This window comes from Haliotis asinina, chromosome 16 (genome assembly GCF_037392515.1).
Source record: "Haliotis asinina isolate JCU_RB_2024 chromosome 16, JCU_Hal_asi_v2, whole genome shotgun sequence".
In the NCBI taxonomy this organism is placed as follows: Eukaryota; Metazoa; Mollusca; class Gastropoda; order Lepetellida; family Haliotidae; genus Haliotis; species Haliotis asinina.
This window is the reverse complement of record NC_090295.1, coordinates 22,616,096-22,640,814: the sequence shown is the minus strand read 5'-3', so window position 1 is coordinate 22,640,814 and position 24,719 is coordinate 22,616,096. Positions and strand designations below refer to the sequence as shown.

At 38.5% G+C, this 24,719-nt stretch overlaps 1 protein-coding gene across 4 annotated transcripts in view; it reads right to left on the bottom strand.

Moving 5' to 3' along the window:
- LOC137268018 (OTU domain-containing protein 3-like) overlaps window positions 1-24,686 on the bottom strand; it is a 45,420-nt gene extending 20,734 nt beyond the window's left edge. For 2 of the 4 annotated variants that reach the window (XM_067802511.1, XM_067802512.1), the window contains exons 1-2: window positions 24,659-24,686; window positions 24,099-24,450 (exon numbers count right to left, since the gene is read on the bottom strand). In XM_067802511.1, the coding sequence (XP_067658612.1) occupies window positions 24,099-24,334 (236 nt within the window). In that variant the 5' untranslated portion in view covers window positions 24,335-24,450; window positions 24,659-24,686. Of the gene's footprint in view, window positions 1-24,098; window positions 24,451-24,630 lie in introns of all 4 variants that reach the window. The other 2 variants (XM_067802513.1, XM_067802510.1) reach the window with 2 other exon arrangements.
- Between the last annotated feature and the right edge of the window lie 33 nt (window positions 24,687-24,719).

The window sequence follows — 24,719 nt, the reverse complement described above, 5'->3', positions numbered from 1 at the left end:
GCCTTTCTCCACGACTCTACTGAATGCGGCATGGATGTATCATAACTTTTTCCTATAAAGAGGCAAGACTTGTGGTGTTTTGTAATTGAAAATAATGAGCAATTGAGTAAATAATAAAAGAAGGATTAAAAACAATTATTGCTTATAAAAAAACATTTTCAATTAATCTGAATTTTTTTTGTTTTAGTATAACACACTTGAATGAAGTAAGCAAACCATTACATCTGACGAATATTCAAAAACAAGCATGTACTCAACAGTGACAAGCTATGTGCCTTGTGTTCATCATAAATTTCATACTCATCACTATATTAATTATTACTGTAACAAATACATCTGCGAAAGTCATAAGATTTACTGATACATATTTCAGTTTAACCACTTTTTGGTTTAAATACAACTCAACTGTTTTTCTTGCAAGTGTGCATTTTATTTGCATGACATTTAAGGTACAAAAAAAACTTTAATTTAAGGAAAAACCTGGGGAAAAATCCTTAAAATTTACACATTATTGTTTATAATAGATAATCATTTGCCACAAGTTCTCCAATAACCTATAGAGGATGTGGTTTCTGATTCCCATCATTAGCAAGTCTAGATAAGCAGACAATCAAGGAAGTCAATGTGTTACAAGAATAAGAATAAGTCTTATTTATATTTTTTTTCAGAAATTATCATTTAAACCATAATTCACAACCTTGAATAATTGTGAAGGCTGTTGACCTGTATATGCAACTGTCCTAGGTTATGAAACAAGTGACCTTGGATGCGACATTAAAGCTCATTTCATCTGATATCACCTCCTGAGATAAACGTTGTATTCTTTAAGACATGTCGGATCAGATTTATTTCTGACATGTCTCTTAGGGGAATAGTCTCTCCATCCAGGTATTGATGCTTGCTGAGGCAGCCATTTTTATCACATGCATGACAATACTGTAAGGATTCAGCTCAGGCCATTTTCTTCATAAAACAGTACTTGGACCTGAACTGAATGTTATTCAGAATGTTGTAAATATACAATTCTAAAAGTCTGTCATATCAAAGCTTGATAAAATCATAAACATGCCTTATACTTAAGCAAAATCACTGTTCCATGAACAAAGGTTTCAGTCAAACCAGGATTAAAGTATTTTGTTCACAAATTATTTGTCCTGTCTGGAAGAAGCCACCAGACCATGTAGATGAAATGTCCAAGGTTTAACACAGCATTCAAGGTTAATGTAGCAATGGGGCTGAGACTGGCTCCTTGGTTGTCATAAACATATGGAGGTTTTACTGTGTTAGCCAATTGAGAAAGCTTGCCACAGGTTAAAATGGATAGTCAAGAGTCACAATCATTGACTCCATTCTGACTTGTCCTTGTTTTAATTTCCTGAATGGCAAGGAACATGCAAACAAAATTACCATCCTTTCAAATTTGTTGGTATGATGCAAATAGGTTTGAACCCCTCATCTTCTGAATAGTCTTAGAATAGAGACCATGACACACGGGATGCATAATTACTTCCTTTTAAAAAATGAAGGATGCATTTTATTGCACTGTGTTACTAAGGGTTGTAACGTAACAGGAACATGCTAGGAGTGAAATGGTATACTGATCAGAAGAACCTTGCCTTTGGTTCAGTATAGCACAATGCAATCAAACTTTTTGTCTTTCATACCATAATATCTATCTAGTCATAAAATTAGTTTTGTTCATTCACAATAACAAGGATTACGGTTATTTTTTTCCTATGTTACTAAACAACGTATTTGGTAAATTGGGCTATTTAGTTTTCAGTATTATGATCATAGCTCATAAACCAAAACAGACTGAACTGAACTGAAATGCTCATCATTCTCAGGAGCACACAAAAATACTCATCACACAGAATTCTTGAAAAAAATAAAGCTCCTTTAATCAAAATAATTATCAAATCTTATTTCAACATTTACGACATATATTGAAAACACATCTTCACATAAAGACCCCTGAAATAAATCAGTGGGTGTTTGTAAAAAAAAGACCAGTTAGGTGAGCCCAGGTAAAAACATCATCTAATGCTTAGATAATCTCTCTCTGCATCAATGTGTCCAGAAATGATCTTTCAGAAATGTGTTGCCATTTTGTCAACAATAAATCCATTTTAATAAAGACTATATATCCATCACTGTATATTAACAAAATGGTTTCATGTGATAGCCTTAGTCAAGTTAGAGGAAAAAGCCTTCTTCACACTCAGCCCCAAGTTTGATTCCCATTGGATGATAACTGCTACAAATTTCAACACCCTTAATCTGGTGTTCCCCACTGTGAGTGTGATATTACTGAAATAATCCATGAAGATCTGGTTAACAATTGGTCTTCAGTTAGTCCGACAACCTTATGCTTATCATAAGAGGTGACTCATTTGTGTAGATTGATGCTCATGCTGTTGATCATAGGATTGTGTGGTCCATGCAGACTCTTATTACAGTCTGCTGCCATATTGCAGAGCGGAGTTTAGAATGCTGATTAAAGAATGAGATATCTCCAGTGAAAAGTGTCAATATCTTGCATGGAATAAATTTGCTCCATTGGAGCTTATTATACTGTGGCAACCTTCAGTTCATACCTTGGCAGTTCACCAAGTCTGAAGCAACTGCTTCCTAAACATATCTAAAATAACCAAACTAGACACACCAGTGTGTTGTCACACAAACCAAATAAACAAGACACAAATTCAAAACTTTATCTTCCAGCACGTATTTCCATTTCTTTGCCTCATCCAAGAAACACCTTCAACCATAAACCTTCAAAAAAGAAGAGCAGGTACGCGACAAACAAGTGAACCAACATCGATTCAATACAACTTTTTCAGGAATATTATCGGTGTTTCCTACAACGTTTTATCAACACAAGGTATCAGACTATTCTACAGATGAAGCAACCCTCCGTGGAGGGTGTGTCATGTCTATTTGCTAATGTTCAGCTTGAGTCAACATAAAGATCTACTCACAATAACACAGGCAGGCCTACCTAACAATTTGAAATTTCTATAGCCCTGTACCTCCTCAACTTGCTTTTATTTCGGCTGCCCCTGTACAATTTGTCTCACTTACAGTTACTGTCAGGAGATGTGAAATGAGACTTGATGTTGTAATCAAGATGACTTCACTAATTCAGCAAATTAGGGCAGCAAGATTACAGTAGGAGGTGATATTAATGTTTCACAAATATAGGGTAATGAACACGAAGACTTGTTCATGAACCTGTTTTGTTTAATATCTAGGAATTTAAATATCAGACAAGTAATGTACATGCTTGTGTTGTAAGATTTCAATTATGTTTTGTAAAGCGAAGAAGAAATACATTGTGACAATACCAAAAACTTTAAGTAACTAATAATAAGTAGCAAAAATATAGCTGCGAGCAGCGATGAGGGCTTCTTGGATGTTATGCAATACATCCATTTGCATCTGTGACGTACTTCCAATAGTAGTCATGGCTACAGATAATATTGATACATACTACTGCCAGTAATGGGGAAAGCGTAATTCTTTATGTTTGAATTCATGTTGGGTTTGAAACAGATGCTACCTGTATTAAAACATCAAAAGAAAAGATAACTTTGTGGTTGTCCATTCAGTAATCAAAGAGTGCATACGGCACAGCGATCTGTTCAAAATATCCAAAACATAAAGCTATAGCTTAAGCTGAATGTGATTCAATGCTGCTACATTCCAAGTCGGTTTACAAAGTGCACACACTCTTTAAAAAATGAAAATATTTGTCAAAACGTCTTGAGCAAGAAGAATTACAGAGATATAGCACCCACATGATTGAATAACTCAACCTGTTGATGGTGTGTGATAAGTGAGTGGAAAGCTTTAATCTAACCTCTCCAAATGGAGAAATCCTAGTATATTACTCCAGGACAAAAGATATTAAAGCTATAGAATTCCACTGGAATTTCTACACCGCATCTATACTAAGGAGGAATTAATGTTTATGAACTAACGATGATATTTGCTCTTTATGTAAAACTGACCAGGGAGACTTGTCAATGTGAATATGTAAAACAATATGGGAGAGTTTGGGACTATTTTTGAATAGTCCTCATAAAATAGGATTGAGACGCTAAACGTCGGTGTATGCCTTTCCACACCTTGTGTGCTAGCTGAACTACTAACATCTGTAAACTCGTTAATAAAAAATATGAGTTTGAACTTGAAACAATACGAGCAAGTCGGCCTATCACACCGCTGCTTTGATTTGTTTACTCGCGACTTGGAACGAATTTCACGTGCATTTCATGCTCATGCAGAGACAATGAGGGTGAAAAGGAGAGAGATGCAAGTAAATGGATTTTTAATTAGTCTTGATCTTGAAATCTATTCAAATGCATGTAAAATCATTTATAATATAGAAAGAATACGGAAGCTCGACCGGAAATAGAGTATAAGTAATTATAAGTTATATTCATGGTTTCCTCGCTGCATCGGTAAATATTTCTACTGTTTTAGACATGGAGACGCATCGGAGGCCCCACGCCTAAACAGAAGGGATATTGACCGATACACATCAGCCTTTGCTTGTTTTGAATTTTACGTATGCACTACAAAACACACAAATACCTTTAACTTTTTCGCATTTTGAGTTTGCTGTCAGATACAGTCTCTGTAAATGGAGTTTCAGCAAATAACTGTAGGGAATTTCAGCTGAAGTTGAGATAAAATGTATCCGGTAACTGTTAGTACTTTTGACATAGATAAAGATACATATTTATATACACAGGACTCATACAACTTTGAACGGAACAGTTGAACTTAGAAACAACAATGAGTGCTGGTGTACGGTCTTGTGAGACAGGTGTTTGAAAAAGCGGCCGTAATCGTCTTCCCGCTTTCCTTCAGATTTTCGTGCTCTTTCCAAGGGTTAAACGTTAAATGCTGCGCCAAATTTTGGCACATTCCGCCGCGTATTCATGGGCCGTCGGTGATAAAAAGAAGTGCCTATTTCCTTAATACGCACAAACTTGGGGATTTTGATGGCTAGTATTGTTCATGGTGATGTGTGCATAGAAGCAAGCACCTTCGATAGATATTTAAAGCGGTCTAAGCAGAAATATTAGAATATTTGCACCGCGCTCTTTCCTTTCATTAGAGGGCACGTCTCAAACGTTTTGTCTTCTTTTTACCCAATGCAGTGTGTATCGCCGTCAAAACAATGAATTTTAACAATGATGTAAGTGCGTAGGGAGGTGCCTAGAGACAAAGTATGGCAAGTTTGAAAGCGGTAGCTGTTGTAGTTGTAGTGCAGCAGATTTTGGGAGCAAAGTAGTCAGAATTGGGCTGAAAAACAGCAGCAAAAACTTCAATCGCAAATAGCGGCCAAACGGTGCATTTTAGCGACTCGACCCGTCCAGGCGAAATTGTAGCCATTTTGATTGCGCATCTGCTCAAGAAGTTTGGTAGTCATTGCAGCAGTAGTTTCGGAGATATTTGCATTTCAAATTGAAAATTTCGAATTAATTTTGATTTATCTGCCCTTTGCTATTGGGCCCACAGCCTAGAGATTTTAATGGGGAATATCTACACCTCGGTGCGCATCTGCCTGATTTTTTTCAAGCGATTCTGTCCACTGGTGCTCTTTGTAGCGCTGGAACAAAATACGGCGGAAAAATAAATAATAATAATAATAAAAACATCAGTAATTACAATAGGTCTTTTGCCTTATGGCAAGAAGCCCTAATAAGAAAATCGTTATTTTTGAGTTTTTCGGGGTTTTGACACTTGCATTTGATAGTATGCCAAACAAACATTTTTTTTGGTCAAGGTCACCAAGGTCACGTGTGAAGGTCATTTAACTGGTTAGACACAAGAAAAAGACCTTTTTTTCGCGAGCTAAGACGACATTGTTATGGCATTTAGACTGAAAAGAATTAGTGTTTCTGCTTTGCCCGGGCCCGCTGTATCATATGCGCTGGTTAGATTTGCTGACAAAGTTGTCCGTTGTCTGTTCGTACGTCTGTCCGTCAAAACACTGTATATCCATTATCTCGGAAACTATTCAACGTACAGAGTTGAGAATTTGCACACCGCATTCCCTTGACTGTGCGTAACATTGCTGTAAAAATCAAGTCATTTGAATTTCAACTTTCGTTGCTATGGATACCCCGATATACGAAAAACTTCAATCCAAGATGGCGGCCAAACGGTCAGAGATATCGAATTTTGACCCCCGCCCAAAAATGTTCGCCTTCACATGACCAAGCCACATGCAAAATATGGAAGCGATTGGATCAATAGTAAGGGAGTTATATGCTGTTTTATGCCGTTTTAGACGCATATTAGATTTCTCCAATTTTCAAAGCCACATAGCCGCCAAACGATGCAACTTTTGATATACATGTAAGAACACGAAATGTTAAGCATCTCATGCTGATGCACTATGCCGATTTTCACGTCATTCTGTGTAGGACTGTAGTAGCTACAGCGTTTCAAATGTAGTGTCATAAGAATCTGAGGAAATCCAATATGGCGGCCAAACAATTCACATTTTGACATGCATCAAAGAACAAAAAATGTTCAACACATCAAGTTACAGGACACTGCAAGATTTTAGCTGCGTAGCTGTAATAGTCATGGTGCTGCGATTTTTTTAAAATACATCTGAGTGGAAAATAAACAACAAAAGTAAACATCTCCATATGCGTAACTAAGCAAGATATCGCAACAAACTTTCACTTGCTACATATTTGAGGTAGGTAGTCTATATCTGCAAAATTTCAATGTTCTGCTGGCAAAACATTCAGAGTTATGGATTGCGGAAAATGCGTACTTCACAAAATCTGCAAATTTCCTTTCAACAGCTTCAATCCAATATGGCCGCCGCATCACGTGACTTTTGATATATGACTAAGAACAAAAATTGTTCACCAGCCAAAAGCAACTTCAGAACATGTATTTCAAGTGTTGTATCTGCTACGTATGGCTTGCAAAAAAATTCACAGAGAAGCCTGTATACGTTTTTGTAGTCAACTTTTGAGCCGAAGTAGCATCCAATATGGCGGCCATCGAATCCACATTGTCGCATTTGACGATGTCGTTGCGTAGGGAGGTGCCTAGAGACAAAGTATGGCAAGTTTGAAAGCGGTAGCTGTTGTAGTTGTAGTGCAGCAGATTTTGGGAGCAAAGTAGTCAGAATTGGGCTGAAAAACAGCAGCAAAAACTTCAATCGCAAATAGCGGCCAAACGGTGCATTTTAGCGACTCGACCCGTCCAGGCGAAATTGTAGACATTTTGATTGCGCATCTGCTCAAGAAGTTTGGTAGTCATTGCAGCAGTAGTTTTGGAGATATTTGCATTTCAAATTGAAAATTTTGAATTAATTTTGATTTATCTGCCCTTTGCTGGGCCCACAGCCTAGAGATTTTAATGGGGAATATCTACACCTCGGTGCGCATCTGCCTGATTTTTTTCAAGCGATTCTGTCCACTGGTGCTCTTTGTAGGGCTGGAACAAAATACGGCGGAAAAATAAATAATAATAATAATAATAATAATAATATGATGATGTACGCCTCTCCGTGGTGGGCCTAGATAGGGGAATTTTATTCGCTGAACTGAACGTACATCACCCAGTTAGGGCTGACCCCCCGAAGCTGGTTTTCTTACTGGGTTACAGCAAGACAAGAAGAATTCAATCTTTCACTTCCGCAGCCCAGTCAGCCTTCCTCCGGTAATGCCACAAACCATACTGGAGATGGGACTTGCCCCAGGGGAAGGCACAGAACCCGACCAAGAATATCTTGGTCAAACCATCTCAAATCCACACTACTAGAGTGTGCGACAGCGACAGGATGGCCTGAAAATCCACGAATTAACGGCAAGTCGCTGAAGCTGCATTGGGACAATGCCATGCCCATGTATGCTTACCTGACGGAGCAAAATCTCCGAGATCAACTCCGGAGGCTAAAACATCTTATGCCCCGTGAGCCAGTTCAACCCACAACTGGTGCCCGTCAGGAACCTTTGCAAGAGCAAAATGCTCAAGTGGCAGCAGACCCAAAACTTCTGATGGACGTCCGCGTCAACCTCTTTCCTCTTCCTGGTGGAAACTCTTCCGAGAAAGAGCCAATTGGCCCCGAAATTTTGGACCCTCACTCTTCCTCTTCTTCAGTTGCAGACCTTACCGAAAATTCTGTGTACATTTTGTTTACATCTATTTATGAGGAAATTTGTGATTTACCTTTAGAGAAACGGAGGCCAATTAAACAACTAAACGTGTCTTTTCCCAAAAATGAAATTGATTTACTAAATGAAATTATCTCTTCAAAACTTCCTGCGGACTGTTCATTACATGAAGTAAATTGTTGTGTCTATGCTGCCGCTCGAACCTTGGAGGAACTTCACACAGTTTCCAAAGAAAAGTCCTCTAATACTAAAATCAATAAACCAAGAAAAAACCGATTTCAAGTCAAGTTAACAGAAACTAGGAAATATATTTCCTGGATAGAGCTGTGCCTGAAATTAAGATCATCAGGGAATCCCATGTCTAAACGACAAAAGACAATTTGGAGAAAAATAAAATTACAGTACAAGACAACAAAAGAAAAGGTACTTCTCCAAATAGTCGATTCCCTTAAGGCAAAAATAAAAATTTGGACTGAAAGAAAGAAAAAATGGGAAAAGAGAAACAAATTTATCAAACAAAATAAGCTTTTCAAAAATAATGAAAAGCAATTTTACAGGCAACTCAAGACAAGTGGTGTTGATGAGCATGATAAACGGCCTCCCATGGCTGCCAGTGAAAGGTTCTGGAAACAGTTGTGGTCTGTACCCGGCAACTGTAACCTGGAGGCACCATGGGTCAGTGATTATGACCACGCAATGCATGAGAAAGTAACTAGGTCATTTGTCTGTTACATCTCCCCAGATTGCCTGAAGACTGTTATAAAGAAGTCCAAATCTAATACAGCTCCAGGGCCTGATGGCATTCGAAACCGGTACTGGAAACTGTTTCCCTGTGTCCAAGCACCACTCCTTCACTGTTTCAATTCTCTTGTGGATACAGGTGATGTTCCTCCATGGTTCTGCAAAGGTCGCACAATACTCCTTCCCAAAAAGGGAGACTTGACTGATCCCAAAAACTTCCGCCCTATCACATGTCTAAATACTCAATATAAATTATTCACAGGGTGTTTGTCAAACCTCGTGTCATCTTACTGCTCTTCCAATGAGATAATTTACAGAGAGCAGAAGGGGGCGAGAAAGGGATGTTGGGGGTGCAAGGATCAACTTCTTGTACAGAAAATGATTTTGGAAGAGGCTAAAACCTATCACCGCAACCTCTCCATGTGCTGGATAGACTACAAAAAGGCATACGACTCTGTCCCTCACGAATGGATTCTGAAGTCTCTTCAGTGTATTGACCTCCCTGAGCGACTACTTGATTTACTCAAGTCTTTAATGAGTTGCTGGTCGACTCAACTTGAGATGTACTCGCAAGGAGAGGTGCAGACTTCGGAATCTATTCCAATCAGAAGGGGAATATTTCAGGGGGACTCCTTCAGTCCATTGCTTTTTTGTCTGTCTCTAAATCCTTTGAGTTTCCTGCTCAACGGGGAGGAAGGGTACCATCCCGGACCTCCTCAGCACAGATCCCCAACACCTCTTACTCATCTCCTCTATATGGATGACATCGAGCTCCTTGCCAAAGGAGAGACCAATTTGAAAGAACAGGTTCTCCTTGTCGAGTCCTTCTCTAATGATATTGGCATGACGTTTGGACTCGACAAATGTAATACACTTCATCTGAAACGTGGCAAGGTAACTAATGATGGATCGGTCAAGTTACAAGGGGGAGGAGTTATTGAGCATCTTGTGGAAGATCAGGCCTACACCTATCTTGGAATGCAAGTTCGAGACAAGCTCCAGAATGCCCAGATTCAAGATAAACTTCGGGCCGAGTATAAATCTCGTTTAAAGAAAATCTGGAGTTCAGAGCTAAATGCTCGAAACAAAGTCAAAGCCACCAATACTTTTGCTGTGCCAGTCCTCTCCTACTCCTTTGGAGTAGTTGATTGGACAAAACAAGACATCCAGTGTCTTGACCGCCTGACCAGAAGGATCATGTCTGATAACAGAGCACACCACCCTCGCTCCTCTCTTAATCGTTTATATATGCCAATCAATTCGGGAGGTCGGGGTTTGATTAATGTGGAAGCTCTTCATGACAGAATGTTATTGTGTACTTTTGCACATATTTATTTGTCAGATGATCCTCTGGTGATGCACGTCAAGATTCATGATGAAAGCAAGGAATTCCACAGCTACTTTAAGCGTGCCAAGGTTGTTGGACACAATTTGAAATTTGAAGTTGATTTTGTTGATGGCGATGTACTGCTGGACGGTACAGCGATGGGAGTAAACCAGGTGAAGTCTTTCACCAAATCTGCCCAGAGTCGGTCCTTTGTGGAGAAACTGTCTGAGAAGCCACTGCATCGTGTGTATATGCAGTGTGTGGAACAGAACAGCAATCCAACCGACTCCTTCGCCTGGATGAAGTCGGCTGGTCTCAAATGTGAAACTGAGGGCTTCCTTTTTGCTGCTCAGGACCAGTCACTTCCCACTCGCAATCGCCAGAATGTGATTCTTAAAGAAAACATCAATATGAAATGTCGTCTTTGCAATCAATTTACAGAGACTGTCCAACACCTTGTCAGTGGATGCCCTTCCTTGGCACAAACAGCTTATCTTAAAAGACATGATGGCATGGCTCGCTGCTTTTATTATCGTCTCCGCCATGCCTGTGGCTTTGACTCCGAGGTCCATCCATGGTATGACCCTGAACATGTCCAGGGCGTCCTGGAAAATGATGCTTTTAAACTTCTCTGGAATAGGCCAATATACAGCCTGAGACGAATTCCAGCCAACAAACCTGATCTTGTCCTTTTTGATAAAACCAATGAAATTATTTATATCATTGAATTTTCTGTCCCTTTTGACAGCAATGTGATTGGCAAGATTCAGGAAAAGCATGATAAATATGCGGACCTCGCCTTTGAAATGTCTCGCTTGCATCCCAAGTACACTGTCGTCAGGCTCCCCATTGTTCTCGGTGCCCTTGGTTTGGTACCTCCTGATCTCTTGGCGCAGATCAGGAGAGTGCCCGGGTTCTCCACTGGGAGCACAGCCCTTCTGACAATCTGGGAAATGCAGAAGGCTGCAGTGTTGGGGAGCCTTCATATTCTCCGGAAAGTTCTTGGTGGGTTCGACTAGGCAGTGTTTCCTGGGAGAAGTCCCATTCGCTGTCTGGGCTGCGTGTAGAGGGGGCGAGGGCCCTGAGCTGATGATGAGCTTGACCAGCCTGACTGTGCCAGGATCACCCGAACCCTCTCTGCTGCATTTTCATTCTAATCTGTAAAAAATAATAATAATAAAAACATCAGTAATTACAATAGGTCTTCTGCCTTATGGCAAGAAGCCCTAATAAGAAGCTTAACAACATGATAAGTCTGAAACTATAAGACTTGTTGGTATAAACACAAAAACAGCTTCAAGCTAAAATCTGTATAACTGTATCTTTATCATGGTTATGATTTACATTGTGTTTTTGAAAGAATAATATCATATTAGGGTAACGCTATTTTTCAAGGCATTATCATTTGCAGAAACCCAAAGTCTTTCATTAACTGCCTGACATTAAGGATGGCAGTTGAAAAGACCGAGGGATCCGTTATTATAGCTAAAATGAACATATACTATAAAATAAGAATAAAAACAATGGCATGGGTTTAGGAGCATTTACTGCCAAGAACAAACGATGGAGGTCACTGACACACATTTTACAAATATAGACACGTATATAACAACACAGATGATGTCACTGTTGAATGTGACAACATTTGACTCTGACCTTTGCCTATACTACCAGCTACCATTGTTTTCAGTGCTTAACAACGTTAGATTTCTAGTCGATATTTTCACTGCTGTAAGTTGTAATTTATGGTACAACACAGGCAAGACAGTACATAATGGCACAGGTACATGTGACAAATGTGAGCCACATATATTGTCAATGAGCTCAAGTTCAAACAAGCCGTAGGTGAATGAACATCAACAGCTGAGCTACTTATGACGTCACCTGACAGCGGGCATTATCAAGTTACAGTGGCCCACTCATTTCTGAAAACATGAGGAAAACGAGAATGATAATTCTATCCATTTTAGCTGTGAGGACAATTCTAAGACATTCTGCTCCATCAATCAGTGGACTGCTTCCAAATTCAGATACAACCTTTCAATGATATATTTGTCTATATTAAATGCTCATTATTCCATATTTCAAAACACATAATCATCAGGGTCATCTTTGAGTTTCATCAATCACAACATGACAGATAAATAGACTTTGGGCCAAATGTCAAGAGCATGAGTTTTTAAATTGATCAAGACTTGTATCCTCAAGTGCACATACTTTGACCGACTGGCTGAGTTTGGTTTTACTTTGACGATTTCCTTGTTCCATAAACTTCATGTGACAACAAAGGTAACATGCAAACAATTAATGGATCTTTGATCTAAGAGATCATTTACTCAGTAGGGGTGGTAGGATGTAAACAGTAATCCTGTAAAAACTGAAAAAACAACAACAGTCCTTTTGTCAATACAAGTCTTCAAAATAGATGATTCATTTCTAATTTTTATGCAAATGATAATGAAAACCATAATTCAAAAACAGAAACCTTAGCAACAAAATCTTACTTGACACCCCTCAATTTCACATGGCATATTCCACCCACCATTACACTTACTGATCAAAACTTGTTTGGTGACAATGTGCCTCTATAACTCTCTCACTTGATTGCACTAGTAATTGCCAATCACTATGAAAGAACTATTACAGCTCTTACAATTAATTGGGTACTATTTCATGTTGTCTCCTCAAACATTGTCAAAGGGATATATTTGATTAAGGATTACTGGACACCATCCAATTCATTTACTGTCCGACTTCATTATTTGATTCCAGCCATCTATATGGTCAGTAGCGGTGGGTGATAATACCGATCAACCAGCATATTGCAATTCGAACTTCACAATACAATTATGGTACACATTTTGCGAAAGGGTTGACACCCGATGCCACCGTTAATTTTCATGATGGAGTCAAAACTACTAACAACATTTGTAATTCTTTGCATTATCATATATTAATAATTTTGACAACTTTTATTTTGTTAATATAATTGCATTTGAATGACTTTTAAACCATATAAATAAAAAGATAGACTGGTACTGACAAACCAACATGGCAGACACCGCTGCAGATGCTTTTCTTCAAGTTCCGAACTTCAGAGCAAGAGGGCCATAACATAGGTAGGCTAGACAGCTAAATCCAGTTTTTGCATGTTGTTGCAATGGTGAATCCTCATGAGGTTCATCATCAGTGTTAAACCTTCTCAGCTTAGAAGATGTTTTAAAAATCTACAAATGGGTGGTGGATGTTTTATTGAAGAAATTTTATCAATACCAGCACAGGACAACAACATACTCAATGGTTAAGTGTGCAATTCCATCAATATGTTCAACAGACACAGAGGCCCTGACACCACAACTACCTCATGTCAGCTCGCTTGGTGCAAGCTGAGGATATAATCATGATAGCATTGATTGTGTCTGTGCATTACTGGTTACAATTCACATGTCACATCTCTTTCTCAACTATGTATTACCTACTGAATGAGTGAGTTTAGTTTTATGCCACTTTTAGCAGTATTCCAGCAGCATCATGGCAGGGTACACCAGAAATGGGCTTCAAATACTGTACCCATGTAGGGAATCGAACCTGAGACCTCAGTGTGACATGTCAAACCAAAGGTTCTAGTCTGATCCCCACAGTCTGCTTCACAGAGGCTCTACATATATATATAGGACTCTGTAAAATCTGACACTCACTGGGACTGGGTAAAAATGTTGGATCATATGAATTGTCAGATAATTTAATGTCTCCTTGCTGGAATACTTTTCAAACAGTACCATACATTGTGACTGGCTTATATCATGCAATTAATGCTTAATAGCTATATCCTTGGTAAATAAAGGGAAAAACAAATTCTGTATTTACATCATAATACAGAATTCACAGATTGTTGGATAATTCAGGGTTTGGATTATACACAGTCCAGTGTACACAATTTGGACAGACACAAACAATTCCTTTTGAAATTGAAATGAACACCAGTGAGAAGTGTCAAGGAGAACTTGAAGCTGAGGAAATTTCGGCATGCTTCATGTATGGTGTTAACATTGCAGAAAGGGCTGTCATGAAGGGAAAATACAGTGGTTCAGACACTGTAAGACAGCAATGTGCTTGTTACTGATGGATTATTTAACCAAATAGTTTTAAAACGCATATACTGCTCTCATTCAGTCATTAAAGAGGCAAAGTTTTCCCTTCTGTGAAATCTATTTAATGAATTTATTTAACTTGCCCTCTGAAGTTTCTACAAGCTGAGCAAGTTGCAGCTTCCCAATCAGTTTGTCTGTACAAAAACCTACCCTGGGTATATTACACCCATGTTGACAGTTAAAGAGCTCATAAAAGATGGCACCTTTGTCAGACAGTGAATAATACTAACATTAACACTGCTAGAGCCAATGGTTTGTGGTATATTTCACAAGCGTTATGAAAATTTATCATCTGATGTGACAAGCTTTTCACCGAGCACATCCAAGGCAGAATCCTTATTGCCATAATGGCACTGGTATCTGAGAGATGTTGCTTTTAAGTACCTAGCACTGCTGCAGGCTGTCTGTTAACAACATTCCTCAAGCATGACATCTGACACAATGTGACAGCAACACCAAGATGATGATTATGTTAAGATGCGACCTTGCTTTCATTATGTTCAGACACACTTATGTCTTATACACTTGTGATAAAAAGACTGTTTGCATGTACACTCTGAAAACGAGACATGATTACTGAAAACTTGTTCTCATGATTACTGATAATCCAGACCCATGGTGACACGCCCATCAACATGGCAAAGATTCACTCTCATCCACATGGCAAAGATCCACATGACATCCACATGACGAAGATCAGCTCTCTCATGAGAAAGACCCTCCCTCATCCACTTGGCAAAGACCCACTCTTATCCACATGTGGTCCACATGGCAAAGACCCACACGACATCCATATGGCAAAGACCAACTCTCATCCACATGGCAAAAACCCACTCTCATCCACAAAGACCTGCTCCTATCCACATGACAAAGACCCACACTCTTCCCCACCATGAAGACCAACTCTCACATGCATTGATACACATAAAGACCAGGGACATTTCTATTCCTGACCTGTGACCAATACTGTATCAATTCAAGCGTTATGTGTTATGTACATTATATACTCTCATCTCAGCTTGATGGGCAAGAAAACCTCTACTTAGTACGCATGACTGGTTACATGACGGGTCACATGAGTTTATACACAGTATTTAACATGGGGAATGAGGTAAAGAATCATGTTATTGAGTAGGGACTACTATCACAGGTTTAGCGGGGAGACTTTTTACTCATATTTGCTCTGGTCGCGTTTTTTTAACCAAGTACCTTATTCAAAAATCTGTTTTCTCAGAAATATGGAAGCATTTATGAAATTATGAAATTCATATAAACTTTTGTACTATAGATTTACTGAAGAGCTCATGCAAGGGCCTGGTACTTATATCTCAAAATCCCAAACCATTGTTATTTTCCCCTTCGGCAAGCACATGCTGTAAAGATAAAGCCCTGAGTAACTTTCCACAGGTTCAGCTGGGATCTTTTCAATTTTAATGCAGCTGCTCGTTTCCAACAAGAATATTAAGCATTCATCCAACCCTTACCATTCACAATCAATAACAGCAGATTCATAATGCACTCATCCCCTGCAACATGACACACAATGCAAGACAATCCAACTTCCAAGTGCACAAACTGGAACATTTCTAGATGTAAGCTTCCCAGAAGAGCTGAGACTTGTGAAGTGCTCTTAACTCTCATACAGCCCCTGACCCACATTATTTTTATCCCTACTGTCCTGCCCTCCTAGATTAACAACTCTGAAATGAACATATTTTTCAGAAAAGAAAAGAAAGAAAGAAATGTAATGAAAAGGAGCCTGGAAAATTTCTTTATTTTCAGAAGCCACTGAAGCTGTGGAAATGTAGACTTGTGACATTTTCTAGACTTGAGTAGGCTTGAATATATTTGCTTCAGAGTCTGACACTATCACAGACTACATCCCTCCCTGCAATGCTGAAGCCCAAAACGAAGGAAGTCTGGTATATGCCACCACACTGGGGCTCCTTTTCTATCAAAATGAGTCAATTTGTTGCAATCAAATATATAATGAATATTCAGGGCTTACACGGTTGTCTGAACGTGTAGCAGACAGGTCAGGTTTTCCGAGATCAAATGGTTGCTGGTTTTCCCTGCAAATACTAAGTATGTTTCTTCAGTGATTTGTCATTATGAGTGAGTATTGAAAGTGCTCAGAACAATTTGATTAACTGTACAGACTTTGAGTTAAAAAAGTGCTGGCTGCCACTAATCAGTCAGACACTTTTCTCAACAGCGTTACATCATGATAGATCATTCTTACAAGGCTCAGGATAGAATATACTGACATACATTACAACTTACAGACCTGTGAAGGTCCCGGGGTAGAATAGGCCTTCAGCAACCCATGCTTGCCATAAAAGGCGACTTTGTTTGTCGTAAGAGGCGACTAACGGGATCGGGTGGTCGGGCTCGCTGACTTGGTTGACACATGTCATCGGTGCCCAATTGCGCAGATCGATGCTCATGTTGTTGGTCACTGGATTGTCTGGTCCAGACTCGATCATTCACAGACCGCCGCCATATAGCTGGAATATTGCTGAGTGTGGCATAAAACTAAACTCACTCACTCACTACAACTTACAATACTTACAATACATCATGTTACAACTCAAAATGAAGTAAAATCGTGGCTAATAAAAGATATGGTCAAGACCTAGTTTTTTTCACTTTATCTATATTTCCTGGGCTATACACACTGTACCCTGGGAATGATGGGAATCAAACAGGGGTCTTCTGCATGACAAGAAATACTTAACCCACTTGGCTATAACATGGAGAATTTCTGCCATGGAAATCACAAACAACAGCTACCCATCATTCAATAAAACATGGCAGACATACCTTCAAGGAAGATGTCACATGAATAGATTTATCATACACCAAAACCCACATTCCAGTCTGTCTCACACTCCTTGAACCACATCATTTTCCCTTCCTGTCAGTCATTGACGCAGTAATAGCCCTACATGTCTAGATTTCGTCACATACAGGCAGAAAGTCTTATCTCACTGAGGCTCTTTGTCTTTGTAAAAGAGATCATTCATTTCCATTAAAATTATTTATATTGTGAGTGAGAGAGGGAGGGAGGTATTACCTGCCTTTAGCAATAATTCAACAGTATCAGAAATCCGCTTCACATAATGTACTCACATGGGGAATCAAACCAGGGTCTTCGGTTTGACTGATGAACGCTTTAGCCATGATGCTACCCCTCCATCCCACCTATATTTAAAGACTAAGCGTTGTCTATCCACATTCCAGCTGTTTTGTTCAGACATTGTGATTACATTGATACTCCACCCATGACCAGATTGCTGGTTGATTACATGCTGAAGTGAACCTCTCAGGAATGTAGTGTCACACAAGACAAGCAAGAACACCTCGATAATTTACATTTGGGGGAGAAAACATTCAATGCATGACAAAGCTTGTTTTACCTTACAAATTCTGAGGTAACAAACCAGTTATAGAATGTAAATGCTTGAGGCAGTTACTGACAAATATTACCTACCTGAATAAGTGGAAATGAATGAATGATTTATGCGACATCTTATATCTGTTAAAAGATTGTTGTCTACAGAGTTTCTCCAAAATCATTACAACTTTGAAAGTTTAAACATTTGTCTCTTACTTTCTGTGGTACCTGTGTCCATCAAGATAGCTTGACTTCAGCCTCAAGACATGTTGGAGATGTACAGTGCATCACTGAGAGTCTACAAAATAGAGCCTTGTGGATTCCATGATCAGGATCTCCATGTCAGTTGTTTTCATTTGTTACATCAGCAGTCGTTTTAATACTACAAATAAAGTCTTAGGGGCTGGGGGCTGGGATAATTAAGCGTCTAAAGTGTCCACTCGTCATGCCGAAAACCTGGGTTCAGAATCCCCACACAGGTACACTGTGTGAAGTCCATTTCTGGTGTCCCCTGCCATGATATTGCTAGAATATTGCTATATATTGCTGGACCTTTCTCACTTGCTCACAAAAAGCCTTAGACTTGTATTTGGAAATATTGGGACATGTACTGATTATAACATTGGTATCTAATGAAGCATTATGTAACAACTGTTGATGATGACTGCTTGTTTATTGCGTAGAGATAATTATGTACCACACAAAGTTAATCAATGGACAGTTAGTACTGAGCATTCAATCAGCTTGTTAACAATTTAATCCTTGGTGTTCTCTGGGTTAAGTACTTGTGCTATTTGTTGTTCTTAGTCTCCATCAGGCCTCATACAGTTATAAGTTGCCATTGGCTATTGCTAACTTGCTGCTTGTCACTACGTACTACACAGATATATCTGTGACTCTCACTTACGTCGTAAAATATAACATCAACTTACTACGACTCTGGTCTTGATTAAAACTGATAACGAGGTAAAAGTCAACACAGAAACATCACTGTATCCAACAAGCTGTTCATCCATAAAACTCCCTGACTTTTACATATATATATATATACATGTCTTTCTGAAAATAGTAAGTCAGTAATTTTTATTATAGTTTAGGTGTCTTTTCATTATTCCCAGTAAATCAGTAAAACTATAAAACATAAACTGTGAATGACCTTAACATGGATAGTAATGGAATAAAGACTTGCTGTTTTCACTGATGGGGACCCCTAATTATTAGTTTCAAGCAATCTCACAGGCAATGTGAAGGTCCTGTGCAGAACGGTCTAGATTATTGTATGTTTTGATCTTTTTTCACAGCCTGGATTGAATCGGTGAACATGTTGACTGATGGATGACTATATAGGTTGTTCAGTGCTCACAAGGGGGAAACTTTGGGTTGATGTACCCTCGATGTTTGTTTATGTCCCCTCAGCCCATCAACCCATGGGCCCCGAAGGACAATGTATATATCTTACTGGACACCTCAGTGTTAATTTTGCACTGTTTGAAGAACAGGTATTAGATTGTAGTCATCACAAGATCATTCTCAGAACAAGCATGCAACCGTCAGTGGTGGCAGTTGTCATAAATGTTTGAACTTGTAGAATGAAATTGACTAAACTCGACAATAATCTGTAAATAACCTAGTATGAACCATACAATGAGCATTGGGATACAATCCAGTGATCAACAGCATGAGGATCAATCTATGCAAATGGGATACAAGGACATGCATCTGAGTCTGACATCCAATGACACCAGTCTCAAACCTAAGAGGATACTAGTTACAATTGATCTTCAGCAACCTTGTTGTTATGAAGTAAGAAACAACCTGAGGCATCAGGTGGTCAGACTTGCTGACATGGTTAATGAGTGTCCTCATTTCCTGATAGCCAGTAGTGTAAGTCGGTTAAGCCTTGTAAGTCCGACCAGAGACCATATACCGACATGTATATAGTCTCTGGTCCGACCTTTGGATGGGTGTAAAAACAAACTGGTCATGTTTGCATGTTGACTTGTTCTAGACACTGGACGGTCAATGTTTTCACAATGGTAGAGTTTTTTTTAAGTAAAATATATTCATTTAAGAGACTAGTTGTTCATATAGAAATAATGAAGAAAACTGTCAGTTCAAACATTCTTAAAGCTGCAAGTTTATGTAAGAAACTGAATATCTCACTACTATTGAATCAAGTGAACTAAATTCAGTCTCACTAATCCTGCTGGTTCACAAGTAAAAATGTTGGTACAAATTTCCGATTTCAATGCCTGTACAGTGCCTTCTGTACAAATCAAGTATTAATCCCTTAAAACAACACCATTTTCACGACATCAAACATCAAAGGATTTTTACCTCAACACAAAGGTAGAACTTACAAGACTACCCCTGTAGATAGTTGCTTATGACATTATCACTGGATCATCTAGTCAAGACTGGATTATTTACAGACAACCCAAGTCAGACTATTGCTGACAGTGATGTTAAATAGTAAACAAACAAACGTGATATGTGTAACCGATTCAAGACTACAGTATTTTAGTACCACACGAGTCAGCCTTGATTTTACTCTCATGTGAACACAAAGTGTACATTGTTAAGTAAATTACCACAAACACTCAATTAACACCCAATCATTATTCAACACATCTAAGTTATTTGACAGCTGTCAGTTACTCCTACACATTTCCCTAATGACATCAACACCTTGATCACAATACAACTTACTGCCTGTTATGAAAGAGTCGTTACAATGTGATTGTGAAACAACTGCTATCACCATGGTTCTCAGGTCATTTGAATCATGGGGGTCAGAGGTCAGTCATCCACCTAGAAAAACATTTAGCTCAACAGGTAATTGCTGTGTTAATAATTGAAAGACAGACCACTAACAAGGCTCAAATTATTAGCCTGTCAACACAACCACAGACTGCTAATTGCTTTAGCAAATGTTTACAATATCTATTTATCAACAAATAAATCATTGACCGTGTTTATCATTTCTTATCAGCATGTACACCTAATAAGCATTATCTACCTTTAATACATTATAATTTCACAGTGCAACATAAAGACCATCACAGAATGTTTCCTATGGAATGCCATTCATATTCTGGACAACTGAATACCTCTGAGTCGACCAGAACCTGGGCCATAGAAAGAGATTTGACTGATTGTGCCAAAAACCTTTGAATCTAATCATTTTCACTCCAATGGGCACGAGATAGCGTTTATGTGCTTAATGTAGAGACACTAAATAGAAATAGTTACTTCACAAACAAATAATATACAAAGCTCAGGTTTCAGGTTTGTGGTTATAATCATAGAACTTAACTTTAATTCCAGCCATCAAACAACTCAAGTTAAAATGGAGATTATCAGTCCCAAGTTTACACAATTTTTAAAAAATTTGATATGAGAAAGATTTAAAACACATCTGAACAAAAATCCAGCAAAATTCCTACAAAACCATAGTGGGGGATCTAAGACAATGGTTACCATGGTTACAAACAGGTCCAGGGTGGGAATCAAATCCAGGACTCCAGACAGACTCGTGACTGCTTCAACCAGCTTTGATGACTGGTCAGTATGGATGTAACAATTAGGTTCCATTCATCCAAAATCAAATCTGACCCGCTAATTTCAATTTTCGATAACCATTTTCATTGTTTTGATTCAACATTTAAATACCTAAACAAATTATTTCTATGCAACCAGAACAGGTGAAACATGATTGGTTGACATTGAGCTAAGTATCCAATGAAAATTCTTGTTTAGTAGACACTGCCAAGTTGATGACAGATTTCACGCTGAAAAAGACTCTGAGAGTTAAATGCAATGTTATGTTTTTCCTTATATCGAAGCGAAAATGTTCTAATCAAGGTTCCATTATCAAAAATCGAATTGAATCGAGATCTCAATAAGTTGTGTCAGCCTTATTAAGAGCGATGCAAGTCCTTAGTGTCAGCTGGAGTATGTTTAACCCATCATTGTACTTCATCAGTCAAGGTCCCATGCCTATGATAAAGGTGCATCCCACTTGTAAACAGCTCTTTTTCAGAAATGTATGGTGACTAACATAAATTCTTCTCTCTATACACGTGAACACGCCATCAGGATTAATCACTCCTTTTCACACACAGCCTTTCACAGTTTAAGCCCCAGCTCTCAGTCTTCAAACAGCGATCATACAGGCATGATAATCTCAGCAATGGTCACCAAGTTGTCAACAGATGACTGAGCATTCAGGTTAGACTTAATTGAATCCAAATACCATGAATACAGTGTCATATGAAAATGGGAAATAAAAGATTTATATCACATAAAAAAAAATATTTTCATGCAAAATGAGCAAACCTTATGAAACTACAAAATTATTCGTAATAACGTTGTTATCCATAAAGTTTGTCAATTTTGTACCTCCCAGCTTCTAAAATGCCACTGAAAGAAGTTATGAAACTAATAACAAACCAGGAAACATACATCAGCAGATACACACTTACACAGAATTTTATACAGGCTAACTCAGAAGAGACAATCAGTCCATAGTGAACGTCATTAAAAATGTTAGAAGTGAAATTATATACAATTTACCCCATTTTTTTTCAAAAAGATTGCCATGGATACAAAGTTTGAGGTCCTGAATATACTGCATTTAATCTTCTTCAGATTAAACATATACAATGCCTAAGCATGCATAGTAATGCAGGCTGCATAATATGAATAATGTATGTACATATTTTAAGCTACACATTCCAATGCGTGTTAAACGGAGATATGCAGGATATAAAAAAGCTAACCTGTGACAACCATGAGGCACTGAGCATGTTTATACATTTCATTCTCATTCCTTGATTACACAATGCCTCAATATGATCAAAAGATTAAACAGTAAAATGGTAAAAGATCAGTGAATATAGCTTGATTCCTGTTCCATATACAAAAACATATTTGGGATACCACTCTCTTAGTAAAGTACAAATTCTAGTACTTTTTGGGATTGAGTCCCATCCAGGATTCAAACCCAAACCTTTAGAGTCAGGCACCTAATCGCTAGCACACAAAGTCAGCCGCCTAGCCTGCTCGGCCACTGCGACTTCCACAGAATGAAAGTCGGACAACTGGTAGTCTAGAATGCGTACTTTGTGTACCTCTCTGATTAGTGTAAATTGGCACGGCTCCCATGACCGAAAGCTATGATTACACGATGCCATTTAGAAAGTGCACAAATGCAACATATGTCATATTTGGGATAACACTTTCTTAATGAAGTACAAATTCTATTACTTTCTTAATAAAGTACAAATTCTAGTGCTTCAGAAACATATCAGCTAGATATTGACACTATAGGTCAGAAAGGATGGTACATGTATGTAGTTTTCATGACATCATGATGATGCACAAAAATAAAAGCTAACACCACAGAATCTGAATGAAGCTCATCATGTTCACTGAATGCAATAATAACACATGCACATGCTGATTTTTTCAGGTTTTGTTTTTAATCATGACAATCTATATCACATCAGATTCTATTTAACAAGGTGTAACCATGCTCCAGGGGGTTCTCACCATATGCCTTATGAAATATATCATATCTCAGAGTCTGTAGTAGAGTATTCACAAACACTCTGAAATAAACATATTTTACAGACAAAAGCTTACAGTATGAAAAAAAAAAATAATAATGAATAGGAGCCTTGAAACTGTGGAAATCTGGACTTGCCACAGTTTCTAACTTGTGTGGGCTTTCTTTGATATGTTTGCTTCTGGGTCTGTATGGCAGACTAGGTCTGTAGCTGAATGCTGATTGACCACATAATTCTAACTCTGTGACACATAGTTCAACATAGATTACATAACAGGTGAGAGTATGTTGTTAACTCAAGTATTGCGATACATAAGTATTTAACTGAATATAAATCGTTCTTAGATTGTACTATGATGTATATACTGCCTACAGTGACAATATCTAGCTGATCTGTCATATACCTATTTACACATGTCAGTTGAACTGAAGAATTATGTAGGCAAAACAAAACCTTGACACCAAAACCTAAGGCTGTTTATATGTGGAAATGAATGAATATCTCAAATACTTGACTGAAGGGCCTACCCTTAGAATACAGCACCAGAAACGTGAAAACATGTCATGATACTCTTTTAGCTTATTGTAGACCTGTAATTCAAGGGTTAGGTTGTCAGTTCGGGTTGGGGTTTGGGTTAGGTTTGGGTTTAAGGTTTGGTTATACTATGCTGACCTAACCCTAACGACCTCACAAGAAGTTGTGGTGCTGTATTCTAAAGCCTGAAGGTGCTCCGACTGAAGTATTAATACTTACCCATCACCTGGAATGTCCCTTAGTTGTAATCCCATTTTAGCCAACTCTGTGGCAAAACTTGGAAAATTTTCATCATCAGCAAGATATGATTCTATTTTCCTCTCCTTCTTGTACGCTTCTCTCACAGCCCTTTCCTCTCGTTTTTTGGCTGAGAGAACATCGTGTTCAGTCGTTTGTTTCTGTTTTTTAGTCATGCTGTAGTTGTAAGTGTGTCCTCCTCTAATACGACCGGGCATGTTATGGCAACCTGAATGATGGTGGATGGCCCCAGATCTGAATCACTCTTTCGATGACACTCTATTCATACCCAAATGATATGCCTCCGACTTCCATAAATACTCCATCGCCCAACCTGGAAAACAAGTTATTGTGAAAACGGGGACAAATGACAGCGGACACCGGTCATGTAAATCAGAATATTTAAAATATATAACTGTCTAGTCTGCACAACATGTCAAACTAAGCATAAATTATTTGGAAAGGTGTCATAGCGAGCTTCAGAGAATCTTGTCCATAAACAAACACGGCACACCTGAGTGACTGCATTTTGTTGATCTTACCTGGGAGATCGACGGAAGTGAAAGTGACGCAGGCGGAAGCGGAAGCTTTAGTAACCGACAT